The 26,518-nt window shown below is 46.3% G+C and overlaps 1 protein-coding gene across 4 annotated transcripts in view; it reads right to left on the bottom strand.

Moving 5' to 3' along the window:
- The window catches only part of SLC41A3 (solute carrier family 41 member 3), a 27,525-nt gene continuing 1,007 nt past the window's right edge, over positions 1 to 26,518 (bottom strand). The window contains exons 1-11 of one of the 4 annotated variants that reach the window (XM_009284430.1): positions 26,485 to 26,516; positions 25,104 to 25,422; positions 14,443 to 14,550; positions 13,540 to 13,611; positions 12,594 to 12,738; positions 10,336 to 10,482; positions 7,154 to 7,298; positions 6,356 to 6,435; positions 4,393 to 4,527; positions 3,440 to 3,588; positions 1 to 923 (exon numbers count right to left, since the gene is read on the bottom strand). In XM_009284430.1, the coding sequence (XP_009282705.1) occupies positions 738 to 923; positions 3,440 to 3,588; positions 4,393 to 4,527; positions 6,356 to 6,435; positions 7,154 to 7,298; positions 10,336 to 10,482; positions 12,594 to 12,738; positions 13,540 to 13,611; positions 14,443 to 14,550; positions 25,104 to 25,394 (1,458 nt within the window). In that variant the 5' untranslated portion in view covers positions 25,395 to 25,422; positions 26,485 to 26,516 and the 3' untranslated portion in view covers positions 1 to 737. Of the gene's footprint in view, positions 924 to 3,439; positions 3,589 to 4,392; positions 4,528 to 6,355; positions 6,436 to 7,153; positions 7,299 to 10,335; positions 10,483 to 12,593; positions 12,739 to 13,539; positions 13,612 to 14,442; positions 14,551 to 16,350; positions 16,450 to 20,144; positions 21,133 to 25,103; positions 25,423 to 26,484; positions 26,517 to 26,518 lie in introns of those variants that run through there. The other 3 variants (XM_009284432.1, XM_009284429.2, XM_009284431.2) reach the window with 3 other exon arrangements.

Below are 26,518 nucleotides of genomic sequence, written 5' to 3'. Positions count from 1 at the left end.
CCTTTTTTTAACCACTTTATTTGTGTGTGTGTTTCTATAAACATTTTAACTACTGGACATTTCATAAACCGTAAAAACAAACCTTCCTACCCCCAAAATGCAATCAATCCAGCTTGTCAGTCAGACAACAGTGACGCTGCCAGGGCAGGTAGGTGGTATCCCTAGATAACCTCCCCGCTGGGCACAAGCCAGTGAGGAGCTCACTGCATTAGATCCTGAGCATCTTGAGCAATGGAGAGGAGACAAGTTTAAAGACCTGGTTGCTCTCCTCCAGGGATGTGACAAGTGAGAAAAGGGGGGCGAATAAAGAATTTCCCTTGATGGAAAGTCAGAGTCTGACGGAGATGTTGCGACATCCACTTGCAGGATCAGATGCAGTGACCTCGTCAGGCTCTGGAGCAGCCTCATGGGTTGTGTCGGTGCTAGGGACTGAAACCGATCAAAATGCTCATTCATTACAAATGGCCCAAATGCTCCTTAAATGCCTTGTTTGCCAGGCGCAGGTGTGAGCAGTGGGCACTCCTTAAAACCAGCTTGCTCACTTGCGAGGGCACAAGTCTGTGGGTGCTGATTCCTCAGGGCGGGCGAGCCCAGCTGTAAGGCACAATGGGGAGGAGAGATGGGGTGGCAGAGGAGGCCCAATCCAGCCAGGTAACCCAGCGCTCATCGCCAAGTACCCCGTTGTTCCAGAGGAAAGCACCGTGTCGCACGAGTGATGCGGAGCAGCACATGGTCTCTCAGTTCCCCAGGTTCATGTCTGCACCGTGGACAAGCCAAACCAGGCGGAAACAGACAGCCAGGAATCCGGTGCCCAGAAGATCCCCCAGGGCAGTGAGGTAGGGGATGGAGAAATTATCCGGATCCAGCGCCTTCCTCCACATCAGGCGCACAATAAGGTCAGCCACGTAGAGCAGGATTCCCACCTGAGGAGAGGCAAGACAGGCCCTGCTGTGAGGCAGCAAGAAGGTAATGCAGCACCTCCCTCAGCTCACAGCCAAAATGACGTGGCCACAGCCAAGGTACCAGAGCTAACAGGGATCGCCGAGAGTTAACACCTTCCCCAGAGAACTGCTGTTTCTCTGCAGGATGAAGCTGCGCTGGGATGGGTGTAGCTGGCTCATGCCCTTGGGCACTGCACTGCCTGGGATTGCCCATGGTGCCACGGCCCTGTACTGCCAGCCACAAGTGTGGGGACCACACTTGAACTGCTCACCAGCATCTCATGGCTCAAAATGGGAGTCTGGCCACACCAAAAGCATCTCCCAAAGGTACGGTTCCCACTTCCCATGCCATGGGAGTGCTCCCATTCACTCCACCAGAAACAGGGCTGCTGCGAATATGCAGGCAGCGCCAAAGGATGTTTGTAGCCAGATTTTTTCTCTTCATCCTTCTTTTTTTCCATTAGAAATTCAAATCGCATCTACTTTGTTTTTCCTAAACGTCTCAGTGGACAACTGGAGTTTGAGGCAGTTTTTACATCAAAGTTATCCCAAGCAGCACTGACATGTTAAAAAAAGAAAGTAATTTTTTTTTTTCATCTAAACAATTTTAAAATCTTTGTTGTGATTTCTTTTAATTTCTACTTCATTCCCAATTCTGATAAACAGACGGAGGAAAAAAATACTTCGGCTAAAGATTAAAGACTGTCTAGTTAATTGAATTAAGAAGGGAGAGAGAGTTTGCACCCCACATCTGTGATCCCTCCAAGGGAGACCGCAGCACAACAGGAACCAAAGCCAGAGGCGGCATTTCTAAAGGTGAAAACTGCGAGCTGGGTGGGGGGAGAGGGAGGAGAGATGGGGGAAGCAAATTAAACAACAGAATCACAGAAACTAAAGCTGGATTGAAACTCAAGAGTTTTCTATAGACCATTCCTCTGCCTCAATACAGGAGCAAATATGCCCACATCTTTCCTGATGGTTGTTTGTTTAACCTATGCTAAACAACCCTCAAAGATGGAGATGCCACACTCTAAGTAATCAGTCCTATGGCTTTTTTTTTCTGTTCTTGTTTTTCCCAAGGTCTAACATAAATCTGCCTTTTTCCATTTGAAACCCATGATTTCATGTTTCATCCCTAGTGACCACAGAGAAAATGTTATTCTGTCCCTCCCTACAGAAACTTGGTAGTTTAAAGGCTGTTAAACAGATTTTTCTCAAGCCTCTCCTCTTTGGACTAGCTAACCCCAGTCCATTCAATCGTTCATCTGAGGTCATGTTTTCTAGGCCTCTGATCTTTCTCTTTGGGCTTCCTCCAGCTGACCCAAACTTCCCCCTCTCTTTCTTTCTGTCTTTCTTTATAAAGTATAATAGAGGGGAAGAAAGAACCAGGCTGAGTGTATTCTCCTCCACTGGCCTCCATGGAAATCTTTCCGGGTCAGTGGCGTTGCTGGGATTCTGCTCTTTATGCTGTTACTTATTCTGCGTATTTTCATGCTTGGCTCTGGATGAGGAGTTACCTCGATGCATAAAGAGAAGACTAAACATTTTCATTTACAACTATGGCTGTGTTGCTGGGCTTAGGGCTGTGCAAAGCTTGAGAAAAACCGATTGTTTACACACGCAAGGAATTCACCCACAGACAGGAGGCTGCTTGTAAGGCAAAGCAAGAAGTCAGCTACCTCACCCTGCAAATTAATGAATCACTGATTTAAAAGGGCAAGTGAAGTCAGAGCGTCTGTGAGTTCAAGCAACAGCCGCATGCATTTCTGAGTGAGGCGACAAAGTTTACAGGGCAGGCAAAACAGCGAAAGGGAACGGGTAGAAAAAATTGGATGAACTGCCCATTGCCTACCCAGAACTTTTACTTTTGAAGATGAACTTCTCAGGCCTGGGTTTTCCCTTTGCTTTTGACCCATATGGCCCTGCCCAGAGGGATTCCTAGGTCTTCACCATGATACGTGAAACTGGTTTCCAAAATGAGTGGGGAAACCTGCTGGCTGGGGTTCACAGCCTCTCACTTGCCCCTTACTGGGATGACCAGTGGCAGTCTAGAAATACTTGGGGCTTAGAGACTCAAGGAGTGAACATGGTAAAAAAAGGTACCACCTACAGCAAGAGTTACCTCCTTGCTAAGTGTGTGTCGGCACACTAACTGCAGCTCAGCAGATGATGATAACTTGTTCCTCATCTCACGTCTGATCCCTCAGTCACCCTTAAGGGCAGTTGTGCTCATGTGGGAAACCAGACCCTGGCAATTTGGGTGAAGTATTACTGGACCCACAGAAGATACATGATGCTTGATAGGAAACACACCTGAAATGACTGGAAATGTGGGCCGCTGTTGGAAGTTTTACCATGACAGGGGGGTCGGAACTAGACCTTTAAGGTCCCTTCCAACCCAAACCATTCTATGATTCTATGACCCCTGTTTAGCCTGGAGACTGCTTTGTTTTCATGGTATCTGAGAGGTTCCTTTTGGATGAGAGTTTGGGGTTTACCTGCAGCAAAGCAGCAGTCAGATAGAACATCACAAAGGTGAAGGACAGAGCGGTGTGGCCTCCCTGCAGCAGATGGATGGTGTAGAGGAACACGAGGTGCCCTGGGATAACCAGGAGGAACAGGACTCGGGCTGACTTGGAATTCACCTCTGCAGAGGACAGAGACAGAAACAGCGATGACAGCGGCTGCAGACGGTGGTGGGAGGACAGGACGCAGCTGCATATTTTAATGCATAGACTCGGGGCTGTCCCCTCCCACTAACCACATTGCTAACGCCTTTTCTAGATCACGCAGCAATCTGGAGCATCTGTAGTATCAGCCCAGCAGCTTTGTCTAGCACTGAAACTATGTGCCAAAGATGTGCTCCATGCTGATCCACTCCACTTCTTCCAAACACTCCTCTCTCAGCTGCTCTCTGCCTCCCACTGCTTTTGCTCTGCCTTGCTGCAACCCACTTTCCCAGTTTTTAGTTTGTTTTAGCAGTAACTCCCAATTTAGCAGGGAAAATCAAGAGGAACCTGCAATCTAAAAAAGGCAACAGACCCAAATCTAGTTTTGCTGATGCTTAGGTTTATCCATTGCTGAAGATGGAGGAACTGCTGATTTTGAGCAAGGTTATGCTCTGTTCACCCCTCTGTCCATAGGTGATGGCTCTAGGCTGGCCATGGTAAAAATGACTTTCTATTAGATCAAATCTGAAATTCTTTTTCAATTACTGTCTTTAGTGCTCCCTGAAGGCCAGTTTCTTTGCATGCCAGCAAGCAAGTATACCACAAGCTTTTTTTCAAGCTGCCCACTGCAAAGATGCTTCCTCTCCAATCTATCTTCCCTGTAAGGGGGAAAGGGAGTTCTGCCTTTGAAAACCACCTAGTCCTTCGCCAACCAGGCTTGATAAAGGAGCTACCTGTGATGACAGGCCTTGAGACATGGACACCTAGGGTTCAAGGTCTACCTGATGAGAAGAATGTGGTGCATGGGTTGGGCCAATTCTGCCTCATCTTGTATGGCAAAACTCCAGGCATGCTCCAGAAGTGCAGGAATGTGGAAATACGACTGGCCTGGATGGCAACCAGATTCCCTCCAACACCTGTGAGGACAAAACACAGTAAACCTGTAAACCACCTTCACTGCAGCAGAAAACATCAGTCTAAAACCTAGTCCAAGGTGAGTCGATCTGCATTCACTTACAAGCTCACTGAGAGCAGCAGTGAGAGAAAGAGAAACCCTGATCCCACATGTCATGGTGATGCTGCGCTATTCACTTGGCAGGAACAGCTCTTAAAAATCAGGAAGGCTACAGTGATCGTCTCCTTCTGACTGCTTTATTGGAAACATTTTCCCTTGCTTCCCAGCACCGGCTGTAAATGCCACGTGGCCTCTGAAGACGATGTAATTACACCTGGTTTGATGCAGTCTGTGAGCAACACCTGGGGAAAACAGCACAGGCAATAGCAGATGCTGCTCACGGCCACTTCTTAGATTTACTCACCCAGAGAGTCATCATTGTTTAAAAGACAACAAACATCACAGAGAGTGATTGTATGTCTGTCTGAAGGCATCTAACACACTTGTTAAATGAGAAGGAATCATACGAGAATGAATCAGAGCCCAAATATGTTAGGTAATTAAAAGGCAATTAATTCCTTCCAGATTGATTAATTCTAGCAAACATGAAAAAGCAGCTACATTTTCCAGCAGAAAATAGAGGGATGATGATCTACAGAGCAAACCTCCACCACCCCGAGTATTTGCAGGGTAAAAATGCCACAGAAAAGATAATGTTGAGCCACATCCTACAGGCTTCTCATGTTTTCCCTTCCTTGAAGAAGGAAATGCTCCATCATTAAATGTGAGATTTGCCAGAGCAGAATCAAAGTGAAAATACTAAGACTAGCTCAACATAGCTCAAGATGGGAGCTTTCTGCATTGTGCACTGCCACGCTTTGCAGGACTCCCCTGCACATGCAAAGTGAAGAGCTACCTGTGCAAAGACACACAGCACTGTGTAACTCTGCCACCAGCTCTGCCAAACAGGTCGCTCGCCCCCACAGAGCAATGTCTGGGTCAATCATTGTTCAACTAAATTGCTGTTGACATACTCTCCTAATCAGGCTCTTTGGCTAACCATGCTGGAAAGAGTTTGTCAGCGAGGTGGCTGTCTTTATGCAGATCCACTAAGGTGACAGCTGGGTGACACCCTCTGACACCGCAAGAGCACACCATGCTTTGAGGGTGATATGAGACCAAGCCTGCCCTAGGAACGTGGGTTTCCCCTGGAGTGGGCCTGGCCTGCAAGAACATTACAATAGCAGATTGTGGATCCTCAGCAATGCCAGGATCCCCAGCAGTTTGTACTGGTATGTGTGTGTATAAAACTACTGTGAGGCTTCAAACAAATATTAATACACACACAAAAGATGTTGAGAGAGAGAGAGAGAAAAAAAATCCCTATATATATAATCCATATATATAACCTTTTTTATATTTATACACACACATATAATCTTAATATATTCATCTTTATCAACAATCTGTATAGGGGATGATTGCACAGCTCAAATTGCTGAGTGGAGAGAGACAGGGAAAATAGATTTATTGTGATATCCTTAGTAGGTTTGATGTTATGAAAGTAAAGGTGTCAACATAGCTCTCGGAGACAACTATCAGATGCTGTTAACCTTTCCCACAGCTCTGCCAGTATTTTTCAGCCCTGCCTGCTATTTTGCTCCAGAGACGCTTCAAGATATGAGTAAGTAGGGATGTAATGGGGACCAGTAGCTTCACTTCCACTCGTGATGGGAGCAGGGACTTGAACAGAGACCTCTGTGTAGGAGCAACAGTGGATACCATAACCCTTGGGGAGGAGGGGGAGGTATAAATAAAAGCATGCATATAACCCCCCCTGCCCAACCTACCATTAATCACAGGTGTGAAAACTGCCATGCCTTCAAAGTTTGGGTCAGTTACAGTTTTGTCCAAGATGAGCCCACCAATGCTGTTAAAAAAGGACAAGAAATGAGGGTGGATCAATCCCTCTTCCCAGGGCAATTCCTACGCTGTGAAAATAGCACACTGAGATGAGTTACTGCTTCTTCCCCATTGCCAGGGCTGGACTATTCCCCATTTACCCCTTTTACAGCTCAGTTTTCACCAATAGATAGCCTTACAGTTTTTGTTAATGGCATAATGAGATCAGGAAGACCTCCTTGCTCACCCTTGAGCAAAACTGATAGTAGCCAGGGAGGCTTTATCACCCTCCCCAAAAGTTTTGCTACACTACTATACTGGTCTTAGCAGTTTTTTTAAATTCTCTCCCAGATCTCAGTTGGGTCTGAAAGACGTAGCACAGGGGGAATAAACTACCTGGCTCTACGTTCACCAGTCTTTTGTCTTTACACCTCGATAAAAATGAGGTTGAAGTCTGACTATTTGTGATGGTCATCATCTCCCTTTTCAGTTTCCTGGCTTGCACCCACATGGTGCATGGATGTGCGAGTGAGACTTAAAATGATAACTTGCTTTTTCCAGTCATTTGGGGGCTCCTTATCTGCTATCTCACAGCCTGTTGGAGAGCCACCAATGGCTGAGAAGCACTGGACAAATACCCTTCTGCTGCCCCTTCCAGTTTCACTTTTGATGGCTTTCTAAATGAGCACGGGATCTCTCTGCAGCGTGCATATGCATGTGGGCTCAGGAGCAGTTCCTCAGTTTACCTGCTGATGCTCATTGCAACAATGACCGGCTGCCATCCAGATTTCAGGACTTCAGCAAGGGAAGGACTTTGCTTAGCAATAGCAACCCAGAGAGGGATCATGACAATGAAGACAGCACAGATCAGAGGAGAAAGGTATTTCATATCTGGCAAGGAAAAGAAATCTTGCATTAAATGTCCATGGCTTCTCAGGTTACCAAAATCATATTGCACAAAGTCTGGAAGAAAGGCAGCAGGGCTCTTGCTCAGACTGAGTTACGTTAGCAGAAAAATCACATGAACCAAGATATTCCCCACACAACCACCTCACTCCACCACAGAAATCCATAATTAATCCCTGAAACTCACTGCTAGAGGATGTTATTTGAAAATCAGCAGGATTCAAAGCAAGTTATATTTGAAGATGAGCAAGTCTCCAATTCCATCTCCAACTAAGCAAGACAAAAAGTTACAAAATTTCTGGCTTCAGGGTACAAATCAAACAGCAAGGCAAAGGGGAAACTCCTGTGTGCAAGCTGTATCACACGACAGACACCTCACGCCTTCACCTAAAACAATAGGTAATAGGTACTTTTGGTGGCAAGCTAGCAGAATTGCTGAGCAGCTGGCCTGCTCTATAGGAACAAATGCTCTCTTGCACATATAAGCCAGTTAAGATCCAGGGTTTCTTTCGTGCTAGCTTACATGTGTTTCCATTAGGTGCTTTTTCCATTCGGTAGGGGCATAACCTTGAAGTGACCTTTAGAAGCAAAGGAATTAAAAAATAAGTAGATGTGCAGCACTAAAAGAAAATAAACATGACTCAAGCATGAGAAACACCTTCAAGCAATGGGGATGATGCCAACCCTTTTGATATAAAAACGCTTCTTCAACAAAGCTCTCCATCTGGTCTCTGTGTTGGGGCCAAAGCCAGCGGGTTGTAACGTAGACTTTGCAGGTAATCTGGGAGATGAAGCAGACTCAAAGTGTGCATTTTTCAAAATGACATTGCCAGGGCCTCAGGCTACCTGGATGAGATAGCACTGATATGATGATATCTTCCATGAATCAAGGGCTCTTACACAAAGAGGTGCACTCTTTCTGTGTGGCTTTAGTCGGCACTGAAATGCAACCACTTCTGGGGTGTAAATAGCTGCTGTTTTGTCAGTGCACTTTACCACCTGGTGGCATTTAGGACAGATGGGTTGTATGACAGACTTAGCTGCTGTACTGGATCTCGCCCCCCCCCAATTGTCTGTGAGCACTGCAAACCTGCACTCCCTTTCTATGTGACAGGCACAAAATAGTGTCTACCTTGGGAAGCCATGGTCTTGGAGAAAAAAAGGACAAAGAGTTCTCTTTCACAGAGGAGAAAATGCACCTTAAAAGCACTGGGATAATGCAGATGCCAAAAAGTGTTGTGAGGCGAAGAATTTCCTATTTCTTGGAATGAATGTGGGGCTGCTGTAGAAGAATCAACTCCCTTCTTTCCACTCTAAAGGGAGGCACACATTTTTCTTGGGGAATATTACCAGCCTGTCCTGAGAGCTTGCATCTCGGTCTTCCATATATTTTCCCTACCTTGGGCAGTTGGCTATGTATAATTATCGATAATTAACTTGTAATGGTTTCCCTTCCCCCCCCCCCCCCCCCCCCCCCCCCCAGTTGTTTCGGGCAATTAACTCCTTCTTAAATAATGCAGACACAGAGCACTGGAATCTATCAAACCTTATCAAAGCCCACAGAAAGACTGCTGGTAGGATGAATGGACTTCAGTCTCCACATTCCAGTTCTGCCACATTCTCTCACATACAGTCCATAAGCAAGCTGCAACCCTTTGGCACACTTTGTATCTCCATTATGCAGGACTGGGAAGGACCAGGATTGATTTTTAAAAAAGTGAAAATCTTCATTGGCAAAAGGATATTCCGCAGAAGGAGATGGTGCTGCATCAGATGGCACACAGTACTCCAAACTTTACAGACCCACCGGTATTTTTGAAGGATACATTTTGGTAGGACCCAGAAGTTGTCACAGCATGACCCGTCCCTTACTACACACTGGGGAGGGAAATGCATTTATTCAACCACCATGAACAGTGCCTTTCTCCTCCCTGCTTCACTTCATGCTCCCAATGACTAGGTGTCTGCGTGCTGTGTATTTTCCATCTCAAGAGGCTATTTAAACTACTCTGAAGACATCACAAATGCTCTCTGGTCACAACCATAGAGGTTATCATGTTGTTCTGCCATGTGCTCCCTGGAAGATATTATCAGAGGCATAACGATTGAAAGACAAACTAGCTTTACAGAGACAGGTGTGATGGCATCACGGGAAAAGCCTATTAAAAAAATGCACCTCTGAAGCTCAAGGAGGACTGGACAGAAGCAATTCGTGGGCCTCTCCCTGCAACGTGTGCTCCTTCACTCCCTCACTTGCTGGCATATGGAACGAGTTACGCAAACTGAGAGCAGCTGCCTCGCTGCTTCTGCTCACAGTCTGAAGCAACAGTTTGGGTTTCAAATGGTATTGAGTTTGCTGGATCTTTTTATTTTCCTGTTTCTATTCTAGGTTGGGCTCACGGTAAATAGCCTAGCACTGTACAAGCCACAGTCAGGCATATATCACCAAGTTGCAGCATGTTTTGAGCTTTTCAGTGTCAACAGGTGTCCAAGTCTTTGCCAACCAGCAGAACAGCTAACCCCATAGCCACAACTCCTACTCAGAGTCCTGTGAGCATAAAACAATGCAGCACTGCCTCCCTCCCTCCCTCCAAGATGATAATATCTTGTTCATCCATGACTCTCTACATGAGAAGATACAAGAATATTTTACAAATGCCAAAACCCTGAAATAGCTTTGTGAGGAAGGACCTGCTACTACCCATGCACAGAAAGTAGTTATGCTTGGCTAGCGACAGATGCAGGAACCGAGTCAGTGTCACATATGTCAACCTTCTGTTCCACAGCTGTGCAGTACACGTTGGTCATTTCTTTGACAAATCCCAGTTGTGTTTCTTAGGCTCTGCCTTCCAGTTTGCTACTAAAAGAGAGCCTGGAAAAAGCCTCTTTGGTCATTTTTCTACCCCAGTAGCATGACAGCCTCCATTCTGAAACATGCCAGAAATGGGTAAGCTCCCTGCAATAATTTCACAAGGATTCATCCCTCGCTTGCTGAGCTGCAAATCCCTGCTAAACACTGTACCTATGTATTTGAAGAGTGTACTGCTGATTCCTGCCAGCAGGGAAAGGGTTATCAAGTCTCCAAGGCTTGCTGCTATGGGTGTGGCGACATTGTCTGGATTGATCCCAACTTTCCTTGCTCCGATGATCACGCCAATCATCACCAGACCTAGAGAAGACACAGAGCAGGCATTAGAGAATGCATCCTGCTGCATTTCACCCCAGAGCTGCTGTTCTGGTTCCCAGAGGGACACAGGATCTGGGAAAAGCAAGAAGCAGATTGCCCGTAGTGGTACCACACAGCTGGAGATTGGACATCCCCAGGGATTTGTCCTCTTGCTTTCACCAACCTGAAGGGCATGACTCTGCCCTTATGAACTGCACCAAAGGCCCAGAGGCACACAAGCAAATTCCAGGGATCAAAGGAGATACCAGCAGGCAGCCCAAATGTAGGCACTCCCCTCCTGAGCAGCCTAATCTTTGCTGTCTTGAAGCAGGACCAGGCATGAAGCACACTCATAGATAAGCACACAGCAGGCATGCAACAGCCTCCTGGTGCCATCCCCTGCTCTGGATTCCACAGTACAAAGAGATTTTCCATATTAGACCAAAATTTCTCTGAGTTTGAACCACCAAGGAGCAACAAGCTTCCTTACGGTAGCCTGAATTAGCCTTTTGGCCCAGCCATCAGACTGACCCCTTACGTCCCAGAGTCTTTGGGGGTGCTTTAATTTGCACTGGGTGGATGTTGGTGCTGTGAGCAGCTCCAGAGTCAAGGGGTTATGGAGATGGCCCACATCACCTCTCTTCCCCTGTCCTCTGAGCTGCACCTGGAAAATTCAGCTGCTTTTCAGCATTGTTGGAGAGAAGAGATGTTTTGCTTGCCCAGGTAAGTTAATGAGCACAAACCCCAAACCATGATGAACATGTGGGAATCCCTCAGCCATCAAATCTCTTGCAGGCCTGTGGAAGAGCCACATGGAATAAACCCTGCCTGGCCAGCCTCCACTGCTGCAGCCTTGAGACAAGACACATGACATCTCTTCAAAGTTCTTCCATGGCTGACAGGATGCACCAAAGAAAGTGTGAGAAATGGTGGTTTTCTCCAGCTCACAACCTCTCTGTGCCTGTTCGTACAGGCCCACCAAAGCTGAGCGTGCACAGGAGCATCAGCTCTCCCCTAAGAAATGCCATGTGTGCACCTTCCCTGGTACAACATCCCTTACACAGAAACACATCCTCACACAACATGGCATTCTCCACAAAAGCCCTCCCAGACACCCATGCTCCCCTCCCCACAGCACAGTTCATGCTGCTTCCCTCCCTGGTCATAAAAATAGCAGCTTCCCATTGTGCACACCCACACACAAGCTGCCTGTGTCCATGTCCAGAGAAGAAACTAATGCTAGCTGAAAGCCTGTGTTGGTACAGCAGCAAAGCCTCTCTGTATCACACCAAGCAGGGAGCTGAAGGAAGAGTTTAATGAAAGCTAGGCTGCTGCTTTTCTCTTTTAACAACTGCCTCATCCCATGTTTTTCTTCAAAGGCATCTACAATTACCCTTTGACTCCAGCTTCAGGATATGCACTTGCTCTAACTTGTCCCTTTCGTTTAGAAAATTTGCTGTATCCAACTGCCAGCTCCCTCTATTCAGGGTATCATGCTGCCCTCGTATGGCAGACCTACAAACTGATCATCTTCAGGTGACACAGAGCAGCTCCTACCCGTCCACCCACTCATGTTTCCCTGAATAGCCAGGGGATTGGACTGCCTGGCTCAGAGCTCACAGCAGGCAAGCCACAAGGCTGGCCACAATCCTCCACAGGGTCTTGGGCAACCCGAGTCCATCTCAAACGTGGTCTGGAGTTGTCTGCTAACAGAGTCTCAATACCCTGCTTTGTGCATGGCATTAGTTCACTCTCCCCTAGGAAAGCGCCAGTGTAGATGGCTAACATGTCACCCAAGACACATGGAGAAAGTGTGTGCACATGTGTGTACACCCGTGCATAGCATATGGCATTTTTCGCATGTCGGGTGAAGTGGGACATTTTGATTGCTGCTATGGATGCCGAGAGCACAGCGAACAACAGATCCTGCGAGAAGAGAAGCAAAGGCAGGATGCAGAGGGTGTGAAAGCAGCAGACATAGGACTAATGCTTCCTGCATCCCTCCTCCCCCATGCCAGACCAAAGGGATGTCAGCTGGGCCTCCCTGGCAGAAGGGACAGTTTTTTCCACACCTGAGTGCTGCGTGTTTGATCTGAGGAACCAAAACAACTCACCAAGAGAAAGTGCAGCTATGAAGGCTGTGGTCACACTGCTGGCACACAGCACGGCAGCCTGGCTCAGCTCCACAGAACCCTTGGAGATGGCTCCCAGGATCACAGCAGCAACAGCAGCCAGAAGTCCCACCACGGTGGCCTGGACCTGGGGGCCAAGACAACTGGTGAGCAATCATCTGCATCTGCTCCCAGGCAGTCCTGGCTGCATGCGACCGCAGCATTTCCACACAGCTAAGCCTTGCGGAGATGCTGATTACTTATGTATTTAAGCAGCATCCCTGTAAGGCTCCATTACATTAAAAAAAAAAATCCTGACAAAGTTTGGAGAAAAACTCTAGAGGCCTGCAAAGGGCAGATAACATTTCAGCAAAGGACACTGAGTTCATCTGCAAACGAATAGCCCTGGTCAACACAAAAATGGGCTCCCATCAACACAACAGTCCTAGCAAGCTGAAAGCTGTGGAAGGAGATAAGGGAAAGCACACAGACACATGTTGCAAGCCCTGTGGCCTTGCCATGTGCAACCTCTAGGCTGGTTGCTGGATTTTAACAAGCAGAAAGACCTACAAGAGTCACATTTCTCCCATCTCTCCCCTCCTGCCCAAGGCTGATTCCCAAACACTGCCAGTAAATGACAGGCTTTATCTAGGAGCTGTTGTGAAACAGGGATTGTGCCGCAGTTCCCCCTGCAAAAGGAGGTTTTTTCATTATTTCAGTTTGTCCACAAAGGCAATGAATGTCTAGATGTGTTTTGCAGCTAAACTACAAGCTCTGGGGCAACACAGAGCTTTACTGGAGGTCAAGTCCTGGGCTCTGCTTGGCTCTGTTGAGAATACCTGCGCCAAATCAACAGCCTGGGATTCAGCACTGCTGGGAACAGATGCTGTTGGGCTGCAGCATAGGAAGAGAAAAGGGCCTTTTTCCTCTCCCAGCTGAAGTGACTCACCTGGATAAGGGCTAAATTGCAGGTGGCCATTTTCCATTGCTTCTGGGCATCATCCATCTGTCCAGTGTTAGCCTAGGAGCCAAGAGAGACACCCTGAAAACCTGTTCCTGTGGTGCACATGGATGCTGAAGGCAGTTTCACCTGGTCCCTGTGGGAAAGGATCTAATAAAGCCAGAGAGAGGTGAGCACAGGTCAGCATCTCCCAGCCTTCCCTGCACTTCCTTCGTGACACATCTCCATCATGCTCCAGCCCAGTGTCCCAGGGGTATCACATGGAGGTGCAGAGGCATTGCAGGGCACCCAACTAAAGGTGGAGTGGGCACATCCACCACATCCTGCCCAGACCAAAAGCTGAACAAATTAAACCATTTCTTCTCTTTTGTCCGCCCTAAATTGCTCTGTTAAGCTCCAATTTCTCCCAAGACATGCAATACAAACAGCCCAAAGTAAACAAAACTGCTTAGGGAGATAGGAGAAATCAAATCCAGAGTAGCAAAAGCTACTGCAGGTCCCAAGAAGCCTCGGTCTGCTCCTGCCAAGGTAGGATTGCTGGGGAAGCCTCAAGGATCAATACCCACAGAAAAGCAATCCAATACTGAAGCTAACAGCTGTGGAGCCCTGGCTTTGTCTCCTTCATGTGTCACAGGGCCCCAAATATCAGGAACTGGCCACCCAGGGATTAATTCACCTTCAAAGCACAGATGGAAATTCTCTGTTCCAGTTACAAAATGAGGGCAAACACATTATTTTAACACTCTCACACCACTAGTTTCTACCTAGCAGAAAAGGGCATGTCTCGTACATACAGTGTGGTAATGTAAAAGCAGAATCTCCTGATATCTTCTGCTAACCCCCTCCCCTCCCCACACACACACACACCACCACCACTTTGTTAACACTCACAGCAGTAGAGAGCCTGGATGCCAGTGTCATCTCAAGATTACCCTTCAGGCCAACCAAGGCAGGAACAAGGATAAAAACTTCTGTAATTGTCCGAAACACATCCCAGTGCTGGAAAAAAACAAAGGCAACGACCTCAGTTTGTGATGCTGACCAGTCCAATGCTGTTGCTTCAAAGGGGAGTGGGTTCCTACCTCGCCACCTGCTCTACAGGTGTCTGCTATGCACACGGGGGCAGATGCTGCCCTGGGCTGGTTGCATTTTGGGAGTGAAGGAAGCAGTTTTTAGCTTGCAATATTCTTTCTGATCTCATGCACAGCAAAGCACTATCCTAACAGGGAAGGAACTTTCTTCCTGAGGGCAGCAGAAGATTTTGGAAAGCCACAAATTAAAATGTGCCTTTAGCATTAGCCAAGAACAACATAAAAAATAATTAGGGTTCACAAGCCAAATGAAATACAGCATGCTCTCCATCCTTTGTACTGACACTAGATACAGGAATGCCTATTGCTATCCAGACTCATAAGAATAAACACAAAGATCTGGAAATGATCTAACAACAAAAAGTTGTGCCTGTCTTTTTTTACCAAACTTCTAACTAAGCATCTAAGACTGGTGCTGGGAGGGAAGGAGATTTTTGTATCTCTTCTCCACAGGCAGTTCCTAAATCTTCCTATTACCAAGCATGCTTCCAGCATAGCTGGAAAAAGGATTTTGAATTAAGATATCCCATAAGCCCGAACTGCTGGGCCAGTATCTTGATTATCACTGCTCCTCTGAAGCTGAACTGTACAAAGCTGTTGAATCAGCTGCAACACTAGAAATGATCTGAAACCTTAAGAAACTTTGTTGATTAACACGTCTTCTCTAATTTATCTACCATACAGTGCCTTGGAACATAATTCATTCACCCCCTGTGCATTCAAGGATGTTGGCAAAGTCCCACTGTAGCCAGAGAGGTTCACATCAGGATGAAATCACAGAACGGAGCAGCTCACCATGAAGTAAAACCAACTAGCCCCACATCTAAGAGCAGAACACAAGCAAAAAAGAGCAGCTGCAATGAGTCAGACCAAAGGTCCATCTAACCTATTCTTATCTCCACCAGTAGTCAAATTCAGGTGTATAAAACAAGAATCTACAAGTATGAAAAGTAGATGGGATAATTCTCCTGTGTATTTTCCAGCCTACGACTATCTGCCACAGGGTACTGAGCTGGTGGGGTTTTTCTGTACACTTACCAGTGTTCAAAGGATTTCTCTTTCAGGTACTCATCCAGTCTCCCCCCTCCAACCCATGTGCCATCCTGTGGCAAAAATTTCCACAGTTTAGCTACATGTCATACGAAGGATCAATTTGTTCATTAATTCTAAGTTGTCACTGGCTAGTATCATATGACGGTCCCAAATTCTGGCGCTAGAGGACAAAATGAACAACAGATGCCTGCCCACCTTCTTCACATCCATTGGGATTCTATAAACCTGAAAATCCAGGAGGTTGGACAGACAGTAAATGTCAACACATTCAGCCTTCAGCCTGTTGGGAAATATATACAGGGTGTAACAGCTCGATGTTTTGCTCTGGCTGTGCCATGGGAAGCTGTGGGAAGCCGGTGGTGTGGCTGTCTGCTGGGAAGACCTCACAGCTTCCTTCTGAGTCAGGATGAATGAAAGTGGGGCTGAGCCAGCCCTGAGCACATGGTGCGACACCCCTCAGAGGTGCAGATAACAGGCAAAACATTATTATCAATATAAAAAGGCACATTTCCTGGCAGTGGTGACCTGGAAACAGGCATGTTTCAAAATGTTAAAGGTAAGTTACTGTTGAGTAAATAACAGACAACACGAGAATAGTCACCTTATTTGACACACTACAATTTTGTTTGAATTTGTTAACATGGAACTTAAATACCTGAGAAAAGCTAGGGGCGGACATCTCTTTTAAAGATTCAAATCCCCCTCTCTCCTCTCTCTTTAATTAAGAATAAAGGTCCAAACACATCTTTGACACCTTCAAAAGAAAGAGGAGAAAAAAGAGACTTCATAGGCACAATGTAAAAAAAACCAATCATTTAAAATACACAGGTGTGCAGACATTCATATTTAAGACCCTGCGTATTTTGCACATAAAAAGACATAAACAAAAAGCAACAGAAAAACTCAACTGTTTGTGTTTTCTGTGCATGTCACCTTTGGGAAATATGACTGTCTTATCAATGTAAGCTCCAATCCTTGTGTTCATGATGAATTTTGCAGGTCTCAAGCCATCATAACAGAAGTTTCAGCATATGAGGTATGATTTTTTGGGACTCTGCCTTATATATAATTATACTGAAAGGCTTTCAACAATTAATAAAGAATCACACAACTGTACTAATAAAAAAAGCTGACTTAATTGCCTCCATTTGAGTCTCATTAGTGACTCACCAAGAGCCTAAGGACAGATTCATAATGATTTATACCACAATAGCCAGGACTCCATTGTGTTAGAGACTGCAGAAATACAGAAACAACAGATGATCCCTGTGCCATTGCCTTGCAGGACTGTCAGCTGGAGGAGCAGGTGAATGTGGCAGGTTAGAGCTGTGCATGCAAGGAGCTGCCTGAATGAAGACAGCTGGATTAAGTCTAGGAAGCATCTCTCCTTCGAGATGAAAACTAGCTTAGAAGGAACAGAAACACTCCCTGCAGCACTGCAAACCCACACAGGGACACTGAGCCACAAAGACTCTTACCCACTTCATGTCCCCATAATGGAGTTACAGCCCTAAAGCTCAGCTCTGAAGAAACTTGGTTACCCCATGATCTACTGCAGCTGGTCGCCATGCCACTTAGATCTGCTCATGGGGTCGCACAGAGGAAGAGAGGCTATAATGTACTGAGACAGCCTCCCCAGCTGCAGTCTAGCCCCGCTGTCCCTCCTTACACTGTCCTCACAGTCCCAGCCGTGTCCTATTACCTCTCCAGGGCATCCATGCTCCCATGGCAGCAGCTAAGAAACCTCAGAGGTTTTCCATTGCCCTGAACAAGTCAACAGAAAAATCAAAAGATCCTGGACTATAAAATGCAAGCCAATTCAAAATCCTTTTCAATGCTAATCATCTCATGGACTTCTATCAACAAAGGACAGGGATATCTTATGTCTGTGACTTTTATTTGGACTATGTCCCACTGCAGTGGTGTGGAAGGGGAGAATGAAAGGGAAGCTTTCCTTCTGAATTCTCTGGTTTGAAATCTGATCATCCAGCTTCAATATGATTCTTCACCTTACTGTAAAAGAGTGGGCCAAACACTGGCAGGGCCCTGCAAGGTCTCCAGCAATGCCAGCCAGCCTGGAATCTGGATCGACCAGCTGGCCAAGGATCACTGGAGCAAAGGCGGAAACGTCCAACAAGAAAAGACCTGTGCCATACTACCGGCCCTGCACAGAGACTGCATCATCTGCACAACCAAGAAGAGAAAATGGCAAATGGTTATTTCTTTGCGCATCCTTTTATTACAGTATGAGCCTTGGAGTCAATTGGGCTAGACAAATATCTCGTGTTTTTTTTTTTGTTTGGTTGGGTTTTTTAACAGTAACATGAACAGTTCTTGGTTTCATCCCAGGACAGATCAGAAACTGCTAAAATCCTGAAAAGTTTGATAGGACACAAACAAGCAATTCCCACTTTGTTCTCCTCTTTACAACATCAGCCCTGCAAATGAGAGAGCCAGCTGGACTCCCAGCACAGAACCACATTATTTCAAGATATTTTGTATGTAACAAAACAAGGGCAGCACCATTAAACTCACACCTATGCTCTAGATACTATCCTTGTATTACAGCTTGCCCATGTATCTCCCTGTCAAAGGCAGACACAGCGTTTCCTAAGAATGTTTTTCTGTGACTGCAAACAGGGCAAAGCATTCCTCAGCCAGACCATCCCCTGAAAAATGGGCAAATCACAGACTTCTGGACTAGAAAAACCTGTAACTTCAGTAGCATGAGCCCTCATGATTACCAGTAAGAGTCTTATGGTACCTGGCCTCAAGCAAACAAACCTTAGTCTCAGGTTTTAGTTGGACAGGACAGTGAGTTTCTAGCTCTCACACTTGCAGGAAGAAAAGCTGAAAATAAGCAGCTCAAAGACAAAAAGGTACAGAAGAATAATCCAAACCTTTAAAGGCTAAGATGTCTGGATTTTCCCAGCTACTGGTTTTGTTTTTAGATACGGGGTTGTTGATACCATGGCAGCTTACCTCACTAACATCTCTCCTATGCCAGTTGTGACTCTCAATGCACTAGCTCCCTCCTCTGGGAGCTGAACCCACTGACCGATGGCTTCTATTTCAACATAGTTGGAAACACCTTCACCAAAAAATACACTTCCTATTATTGTGCTTCACGCATGACCCCATTTCTAAGAGTCTAGTGAACAAATACACAAAGTAGACTGCACTCTGGTATTTAAAGGACACATGCAACGTAGGTGTACATGGCTTGTGTTTTCCATCAGTTTGGATACAGCTACATTTTTGAACAGAGCCCAATTCTTAGCAAGTGCGTTCGATTTCTTTTAGACAAAGGCCTATTCACCTACCAAGGGTATGGAGTGGCTATGTACTATGTCTTTATCCTTCTCTGAGATAACTGCTAACTATTAACATAACATCTTGGGTAGTTTGAGAACTTCTGTAATGCTGCAAGACAGGTCTGTGCCTAAGCACAGCACAAGGTGGAGACGACAAACACAGCATAGCAACAGCGTGTGCCAGTCCAGTTAACCCTTCTTTGATATTCCTCATATTCCTTTTAATTCAACTTCTCTGCCTTCTTTGTTTCTTCCAACGCAAGAAAAAACAGCAAGGTATTGTCTTTCCAAACACTCAAGTATCCATATTTAGCTCCTGCTGTGGTACTAATGCCAGCAAATCTAACGTACTCCAGTGAGCTCAGAGTGTAGGATATATCCTTGGGGAACTCTGCCAGCCTTTTGATTTGTAAATCCACTGGCTTGAGATGCCCAAACTAGATCAAATTTTGCATTTCTATTTGTGCCACTGGTACAAAGCAAAGACAGATGGGATAGATTCTGGTTGTGGGCATAATGGTGTAAATCCAGCAGCACTTCTTGGAAGTCAATACAAGTTATTCCAAATTTACACCCACCTCAGAATCTGGCCAAGAAGCACTCAGTTTGTAGGCAATGCTAATCTTTTTATGCTGGCATGCCTCTCATCACAGTATCTAAATGCCTTCTAGACCAAAGATTACATTAGGTTGTTTGCAAAGAACTGAAAGCATAAACTTGCCTCTAAGTGAGACAGGTAGTTAATAACAACCCTGACCTAGATCTCCTTATCAGCAATTTTTGAAGGAAAGTAATAATATCATGCAATAGGGGAATATGCCGCAGTCTGATCCCAGTTGCTTCACAGCAGTCATCACCAAAGTGTTTAGCTAGATACAGTAAAGGGAGCACCCAGTCTAACGCACCGCAGGCAGTGTCAGGCAGCCTGTCTAAAAGCCACTATCCCACTTTACAAGGGGCCCGTTGTTGATCTGAAGAAGATGGATAGCGTCTCTCTAGCACAGGAAAAGCCTACAGCCATCCCGCTGACTGGCTGCTAAGACCACACACATTAAAAACAAAAACGTACAAATACTCAAGGTCAGTGAATTAGCCCACCCTCTCACTACAAAGTTGCCTAACCACATGTACGTACTTGAACAACATCCATCAAGAGGCCAGCAGCTACCATGCCCAAGCCAGCCAGAAGAAACGGCACAAAAATCTGGGAGGCAATGGAGAATGAAGTCTCTGGAAGAAATCCACTGGCTGACCTGGTCAACTTGCAGGTGAAACCTCTCAGCTTCTTGCCATGGAAGCACAGTTCCAATTGTAACTGGGTGACCACCATGGTCAAACACCATTACCCCATGCTCAGCAGGGCAAATGGGGGGAGATCAGGTCATCACACAGATCCTCCTGGTAGCTCTCTTTGAAGTCAAAAGAAATGTTTTTCCTCAAACTACAGCAATGATGCCAAATTGCTTTAGCTTCTTCTCCTCCCAGGAGCACATCCAGAGGGTTGCAGCAAGGGTATCCTCCAAAACTGATTCAGTTGGGTTGAGCCCAGGTAGCAGCAAACTTGACGGACACTAGTTCTCCGATTTATATCCAGGGGGGAATTAAAAAAGAGAAAAGAAGATTGTGGAGATGTCTGTGGACGAATAGAAATGAGCCCACACCCCATTCAGCTCCCACTACCTCAGTAAAAACCAGTAAGACCTGCTCAGGCTACAGCACTGAAAGAGTGACAGGTCATGCAAGAATCCCTCAGCGTGCTCAAACGCACTAGTGGCCTTTCTCCTCAGGTTACATTTCTTGTCAGTCTGTGGCTCGCCTGATACGATGGTTTAATATGTAAGCTTGTTGTGAACCAGCCCCAGTTCCCTCACTCCCACCATAAGCAACGTTGAACTTTTCTCACTGTCCCAAGGCCGAGGAGGTGGGGAGGAGTTAACAACCAGGATCCGTTTCGCTCTCCTTCAAGGTGAAGAAAAGTCACGGAAAACATGAGTCCGCATTTCTCATGGCTGACGATATTACACAGGTCTCATCCCCAGGCAAGTGACACAGCTAAGCTGGCTGGTGAGAGAAGATCTGCTCCTTTAGACGCCGGCCCCTCTTGTCCCCTCTATGGTCTCCACAGGATGTAACAATCGGTCTATGCCAGCTATACCTCTGAATGACTGGCTTTCAGGGGGAAAAAAAAAATCCAGAGAACCAGCCAATAAGCTTCAAAAGCGAACACCCTTATCTGCTGTCATCACTTCAACTTTCTGCTAGTTTGCAAAGGCCAAGATAAGAGTCATAGCCAGAGCTTATTTAAGGTAGCTCTGTAATCTCACTACACCACAGGCAAGGGAGAGAAAGGGTGAACGTTTCCATGGCATGCTGTGAGCTGGTCTCCCTTCCTGTCCTAAAGTGAAAAACACTGCTTCTGCACACTCCCAAGAAGACACTGTCTTTGAGAGAGGGGGTCTCACCCCAGAGTCTCCATGGTCAAACAGCTGACACAAGGTCAAGAACCAGAGCTGCATCATGGCCACATACAGCCAAAGAATTTGTCTCCTGCTCAGTAAAGACTTCAGCTCAAAGTCATGCATGTGGGGAAGGGAGTCAGGGTATTCTGTTGGGGCTCCTTTCTAATAATTAATTTGGGAAAACTAATTGTATCAGACAGTCAAAAAGCTTTAAAAGCACAATTTAGGATGGAAGGGTATAATACTGGTTGAGTACATTGGCAACTGAGCTTTTTCACTGTTCAACCACAGGTTCAAATTGAGCCATGCCCCAGTGAAGGCAAATGAGTGAAAGCAAGTATTCAGTGGTAGGCATGAAAGATACAGGTTTCTCAGTCCAGCTCAAATTCAGTGTTTAAATTCCATTGCCTTACTAACGCTTTTTGTACTAATCAGCCGCTTCCCTGACACTCTCTGCATAGACATGTAAAGATTCATGGCTTGTGGGCTCTGTCCTTGTGACACGGTCCCCAGCTTGGAGCTAAATGCGTTGGTAAGATTGGACAGAACAAGACATACTTTTGCCTTGCAGATAAATAGGGAACTGAGGAAGCTCTCAGCCATTTGGATGGTGTGTTTCTTTTGGTCTGAATTCACACAAACCAAAGCACAAAGCCTAGTGGGCTGAGATGGCACAGCAGATCTCTGCAAGCATGGCAGGGTGGAAAACAAGCCCTAGCTAGAGATGGGAGCTTTGCTGCTTTCTAGGTTGATATTTTGGTACAGCCCCCAAAGCCTCCTCCACTCCCAGCTGCCTTGGTGTGTACGTGTGTGTCTTCCACCTAACAATGGTCAGTTAGCTGAAAGCTAAACAAGGGAGTACGTTTCAGCTAATCTAACTGGGAAAAAAGCCCACAATAGCTGGAAGAGGGAGGTTAATAAAAATCCTGTAATAACCACACATGACCCAACCTCTTTATACCAGCCAGGAACTGAGAAGTGACAACATGAAGGCTCAGATCTGGTTAGAAACAGAGGCTTCAAGGAAATCAAGGACAATTTCTGGACAGCTACCACAGGTTTTCAAAGGTCTTATAACGTGCATACCTAGTCCCATATGCCACTGTATCTGCCAACTGGATTGCTGACAGGCAGAAACATTAATGTAAAGGAAATATTAATGAGCCTGAATGACTCAAACACCATTAAAAAACACAGCAGCAACACATCCTGTACTAAAGTGTCAGCCTGGCAGGGTTTATGAGTTTATCACGCTTCGGCTCTCTGTTTCTAAGCAAGCACCATAAAAAGCCTTCAACCGATGAATCAGTACGCAGAGAAAGTAATTGGTTCAGGTGACCTGCGTGTGTACACTGGGTCATTTTATTATACATTTAAGGAGCCTCTGATAAAGATCCGCACCATATTTGTCAGCAAAGAGACGCATCTCAGTTTCCTGGCAAAGAGATATACCATATTTGTCCACAAAGAGATGCATCAGGTTTGAGAGGAAAGAAAGCATTGCTGAACAGAGGGAAAAAGATTATAACTAGTTGGGAAAAAAACCCACCTCATGGCTGCACCACTCATCACAGGGAGGTACAGGGAGGTACACTGCTGCCCTTCTCTGCACACAAATACACTGTATCCCTATGCTCGCAAACTAGCCAACAGGTAGCATTGCCCTGGAGGAGCCAAAGCAGAAACAGCCTCTTTGGTGGGCCCTGACCCTGATCTAGGGCCCCCATCCGCTGCCACAGTACAAAAAAAGAACAGAAAGATGACAAGCGCCAAAGAACACAGTTTGAGACGTACCTTATCATTCCTGCAAAGAAGGAACAAGGATACCAGTGAGTGCTCTTACAACATGGCAGTGTTAGCAACAGACAGCCCTATCCTGACACCTTAGACTCATGGGAGGACGATGCTTTTCAGGGACCATATGTCCCAGTTATTGGATCAGGCTGTGTATTTTTGTTTCTTACCTTGCTCCTCTTCTCCCCACTTTAGGAAAGGGCAGACAGGAGAGCTTATGTGGAGAGACTGAGAGCAAGCAGATGGAGAGTGCCTGGGGCCCAAAGCCTTGCAGCATCTCCTGTTGCCCCACAGAAACAGCAGCAGCAGCAGAGGCCAGGACTGGCTTAGAAAGGAAGGGCAGTTCCTAGCAGCAGTGAGTCCGCAATGAGACGCACTCAAGTAGTCCATGATCATGTACGAAAAGTCACTGTACTAATTGCCAAAGGCCTGCTTCTCCTATGAGATGTTGCATGGGTTGATTTCCCAGGCTTATGCACTAACATAAAAGCTCTTTGTGAGCTCTTTATTTACATAAAACAGAAACCAGACTTTTGCAGTTTCAGAAGAATATGAGGTTTGCTTCGCATTCTGTTTATATTAGTGGCCCAGTCCTTCCTAGAAAAAAAATATTCTAAGGGAAGAACACTGAAAGAGAAACACTCCTCCAACATCGTAAACCCATCTGCAACCTACTTCATGCTTTAATGTCTCACAATAGGAGGTAACGTGCATTTAATGTCAGAGATCCATAGGAATGGGCAGGTCTGAACAGTCTGAAAAATAAAAATGAAAGTGGCTGCTCAAGGCTCAAGACTCTCAGAATGACATCTAAGGAGACAAAAAGTAGCCTGCCACTGGGTTCTGGATTTGCCTTGGTGTTTTCTGATCTGACTAGACATTCTGCTGGGTATTGAGTAGTGCTAAGGTCAGTTAAGGATACTGTATCACTCTTAAGCCTTTATAGCTCTTCTAGCCTAGGGAGATGAGCCCAGGGCTAATAGCAAAAGAACACACCTCCAGATTTGTGAAAGTTATCAATGCAAGCACAGTAGTTTCAGGGTCACTGTATCAGATAGGTCAGGGCAGTCTGACCCAACAGCTAGCTAGTCAAATAACAAGGGTTAACAAAAAGGCACGCAGCACTGAGAGTCACCTAGAGTGCAAAGGCATAGCAATTTATAATCTGGAAATTAACTGCAACTTTAAACTGTCTACAATTAGGTGCTCACCACTACCTTAAAGCTCTGTATTGCTACACCATAGGAGGAAAGGTCTGGTCCTGACTGCCACAGAATCAGAAATCAGACTGGAAGAAGGCTCAAGGATTTCAGTCATCTGCTACAAGGCCTTAGAAAAGGATATGGTGCGCAGGCTGGGCTGGGCTGGTTGTATGATGCGTTAACAGTGCTGGGCTGGCTGGCTCCTGGCACAATGAAGCAGGGGATGCAGGACTTTCCAGAACTACATCCAGGAGTGATACAGCTGTATCTACTGCAGGAAAGCGCTATGCCACCACAGCCCTTGGGGCTGCAGCTCAGCCACCCTCTTCCTAGGACCAAGGTGAGATCTTTGCACAGGACTGCACCTTCCTACATAGATGCCTCAGATCTTTCACGTGCTCTTTAGTACCAATTGTCTTTTATCTCCATAGTAGGGAAAAGGGCCAGAAAAACACTACATGCTGTCTCCCGAGAGCTGCACAGAAGTACATAATAGCTGATTTTGAAGGACATGTTGGTATGTGAAACTGCTGCAAATCCTCCTTTACTTTGCCATCCCCAGAGCAAATCCCCTGCCTCTGAAGAAAAGTCCCCTACCTATCCCATACCACGTACATCAGATCAATTTCTTTCCCTTACCTGAACATAATCCAAAACCATGCCTGCCAAGACCATGCCAAGCCCAGCTAGGAGGTACGGCAGGAGCACCTGCAGGCAAATTGCGATGGCTGACTCTTCCCGTGATTTTGCCATGGCCGCTTTCTCCTCTGCCAACAGCTTCTGCTGTGCATGCAGAGAGACATCCTCTGCTTCCTGGCTGCCAAGTCGGCTCTCTCTGTGTTTACCCTTGCTCTTTGCCTTGTGCCTGGATCGCTCTCCATTCCTACTCCTGCCCTCTTTTCTCCTCTGCCGAACTTCCTCACCTTTCATGGTGGCTTTCTTGAATCACAGAGTTTTTCTGAAAAACAGTCAGAAACAATGAGATAACAAAAAGAGGCATCAGATAGGTCAGAGACAGGAAACCCTTTGGTATTTTGTCCACTCCATTAACCTGAAAGCAAACCACCACCTACTCCCAAAACCCTAGATGCTCTGCTGACCCAAATACTAGTACTTAGTCTGCCTTCAACTTTGTATAGCGTCAAATCAATCTCCCTTTCTATGATTGCATCTATTCCTAGGCCTGTGTTCACACCAGAGTGCTTGCTGTGCATCCTGGCTCACACCCTGAAAACACCTAGAAGGATGCAGAAGGTGCTGCACACAGCCGGAATTCTGGACCCACCAGCTCTCACACTGAGAGTCATGAGAACTGAGGAGCCCAGCAGAATCCAACCCTTTTTAGGGTCTGACCACTAGCCATGAAATGGGAGCAGTTCACATCCTAGCATCCTGCAGTCCAGCAAGGTAGTAGCATACCTAGCATAGTACAGGGATGTACTACGCATAGTACAGCTAGCACCTAGCGTAGTACAGCTAGCTGTCCACCGCTCCTCAATAACAAGATAATTTTCTGATCTTCTTTATAATCTGGATACTTTTCCTTCCTTCTGCGCCTTAGTTGACATGCATGCACTATGTAACTCATCTATCTACAGAGAAGCTGCCATGACCCCACAGCATCTTATAAGAAAAAATAAACATGCAAAATTGTTACCAGTCACCCTTTTCCTGCCATCACATCTCATTTCTTGATATAACTGTCATTCATCCTGCCTGCCCCACTGCTAGCCCATGCAGTGCCCCAAGTCCTTCCCCATCACCTCCTGCCAGCACTCACCCGGGTGAACTGCTGGCAGATGTTCTCTGATGCTCTCATTTTCAGGATGGGCCCCTAACGCCCTAAGCCCCTGCACTACCTCAGGTAGGATCAATCCTCTTCTTGCCCAATATCTGGGGAGCAGAGGAAACTGCTAGGAGGCCCCAGTCACGGCTGGGGGGGAGGGAGGAGGGATGGACAAAACAAAGTCCCCCTCCGCGGGAGGAGGAAACCCGGCCCCCGTTCCCCCCCAGCGCTTACCGGCTCCTTGCTCTGCCCTGCGCGGGCCTCTGCC

The sequence above is a fragment of the Aptenodytes forsteri genome, unplaced genomic scaffold (genome assembly GCF_000699145.1).
Source record: "Aptenodytes forsteri isolate BGI_AS27 unplaced genomic scaffold, ASM69914v1 Scaffold53, whole genome shotgun sequence".
NCBI lineage: Eukaryota > Metazoa > Chordata > Aves > Sphenisciformes > Spheniscidae > Aptenodytes > Aptenodytes forsteri.
Note: the sequence above shows the minus strand (reverse complement) of the source record. Positions and strands in the feature narration are given on the sequence as shown.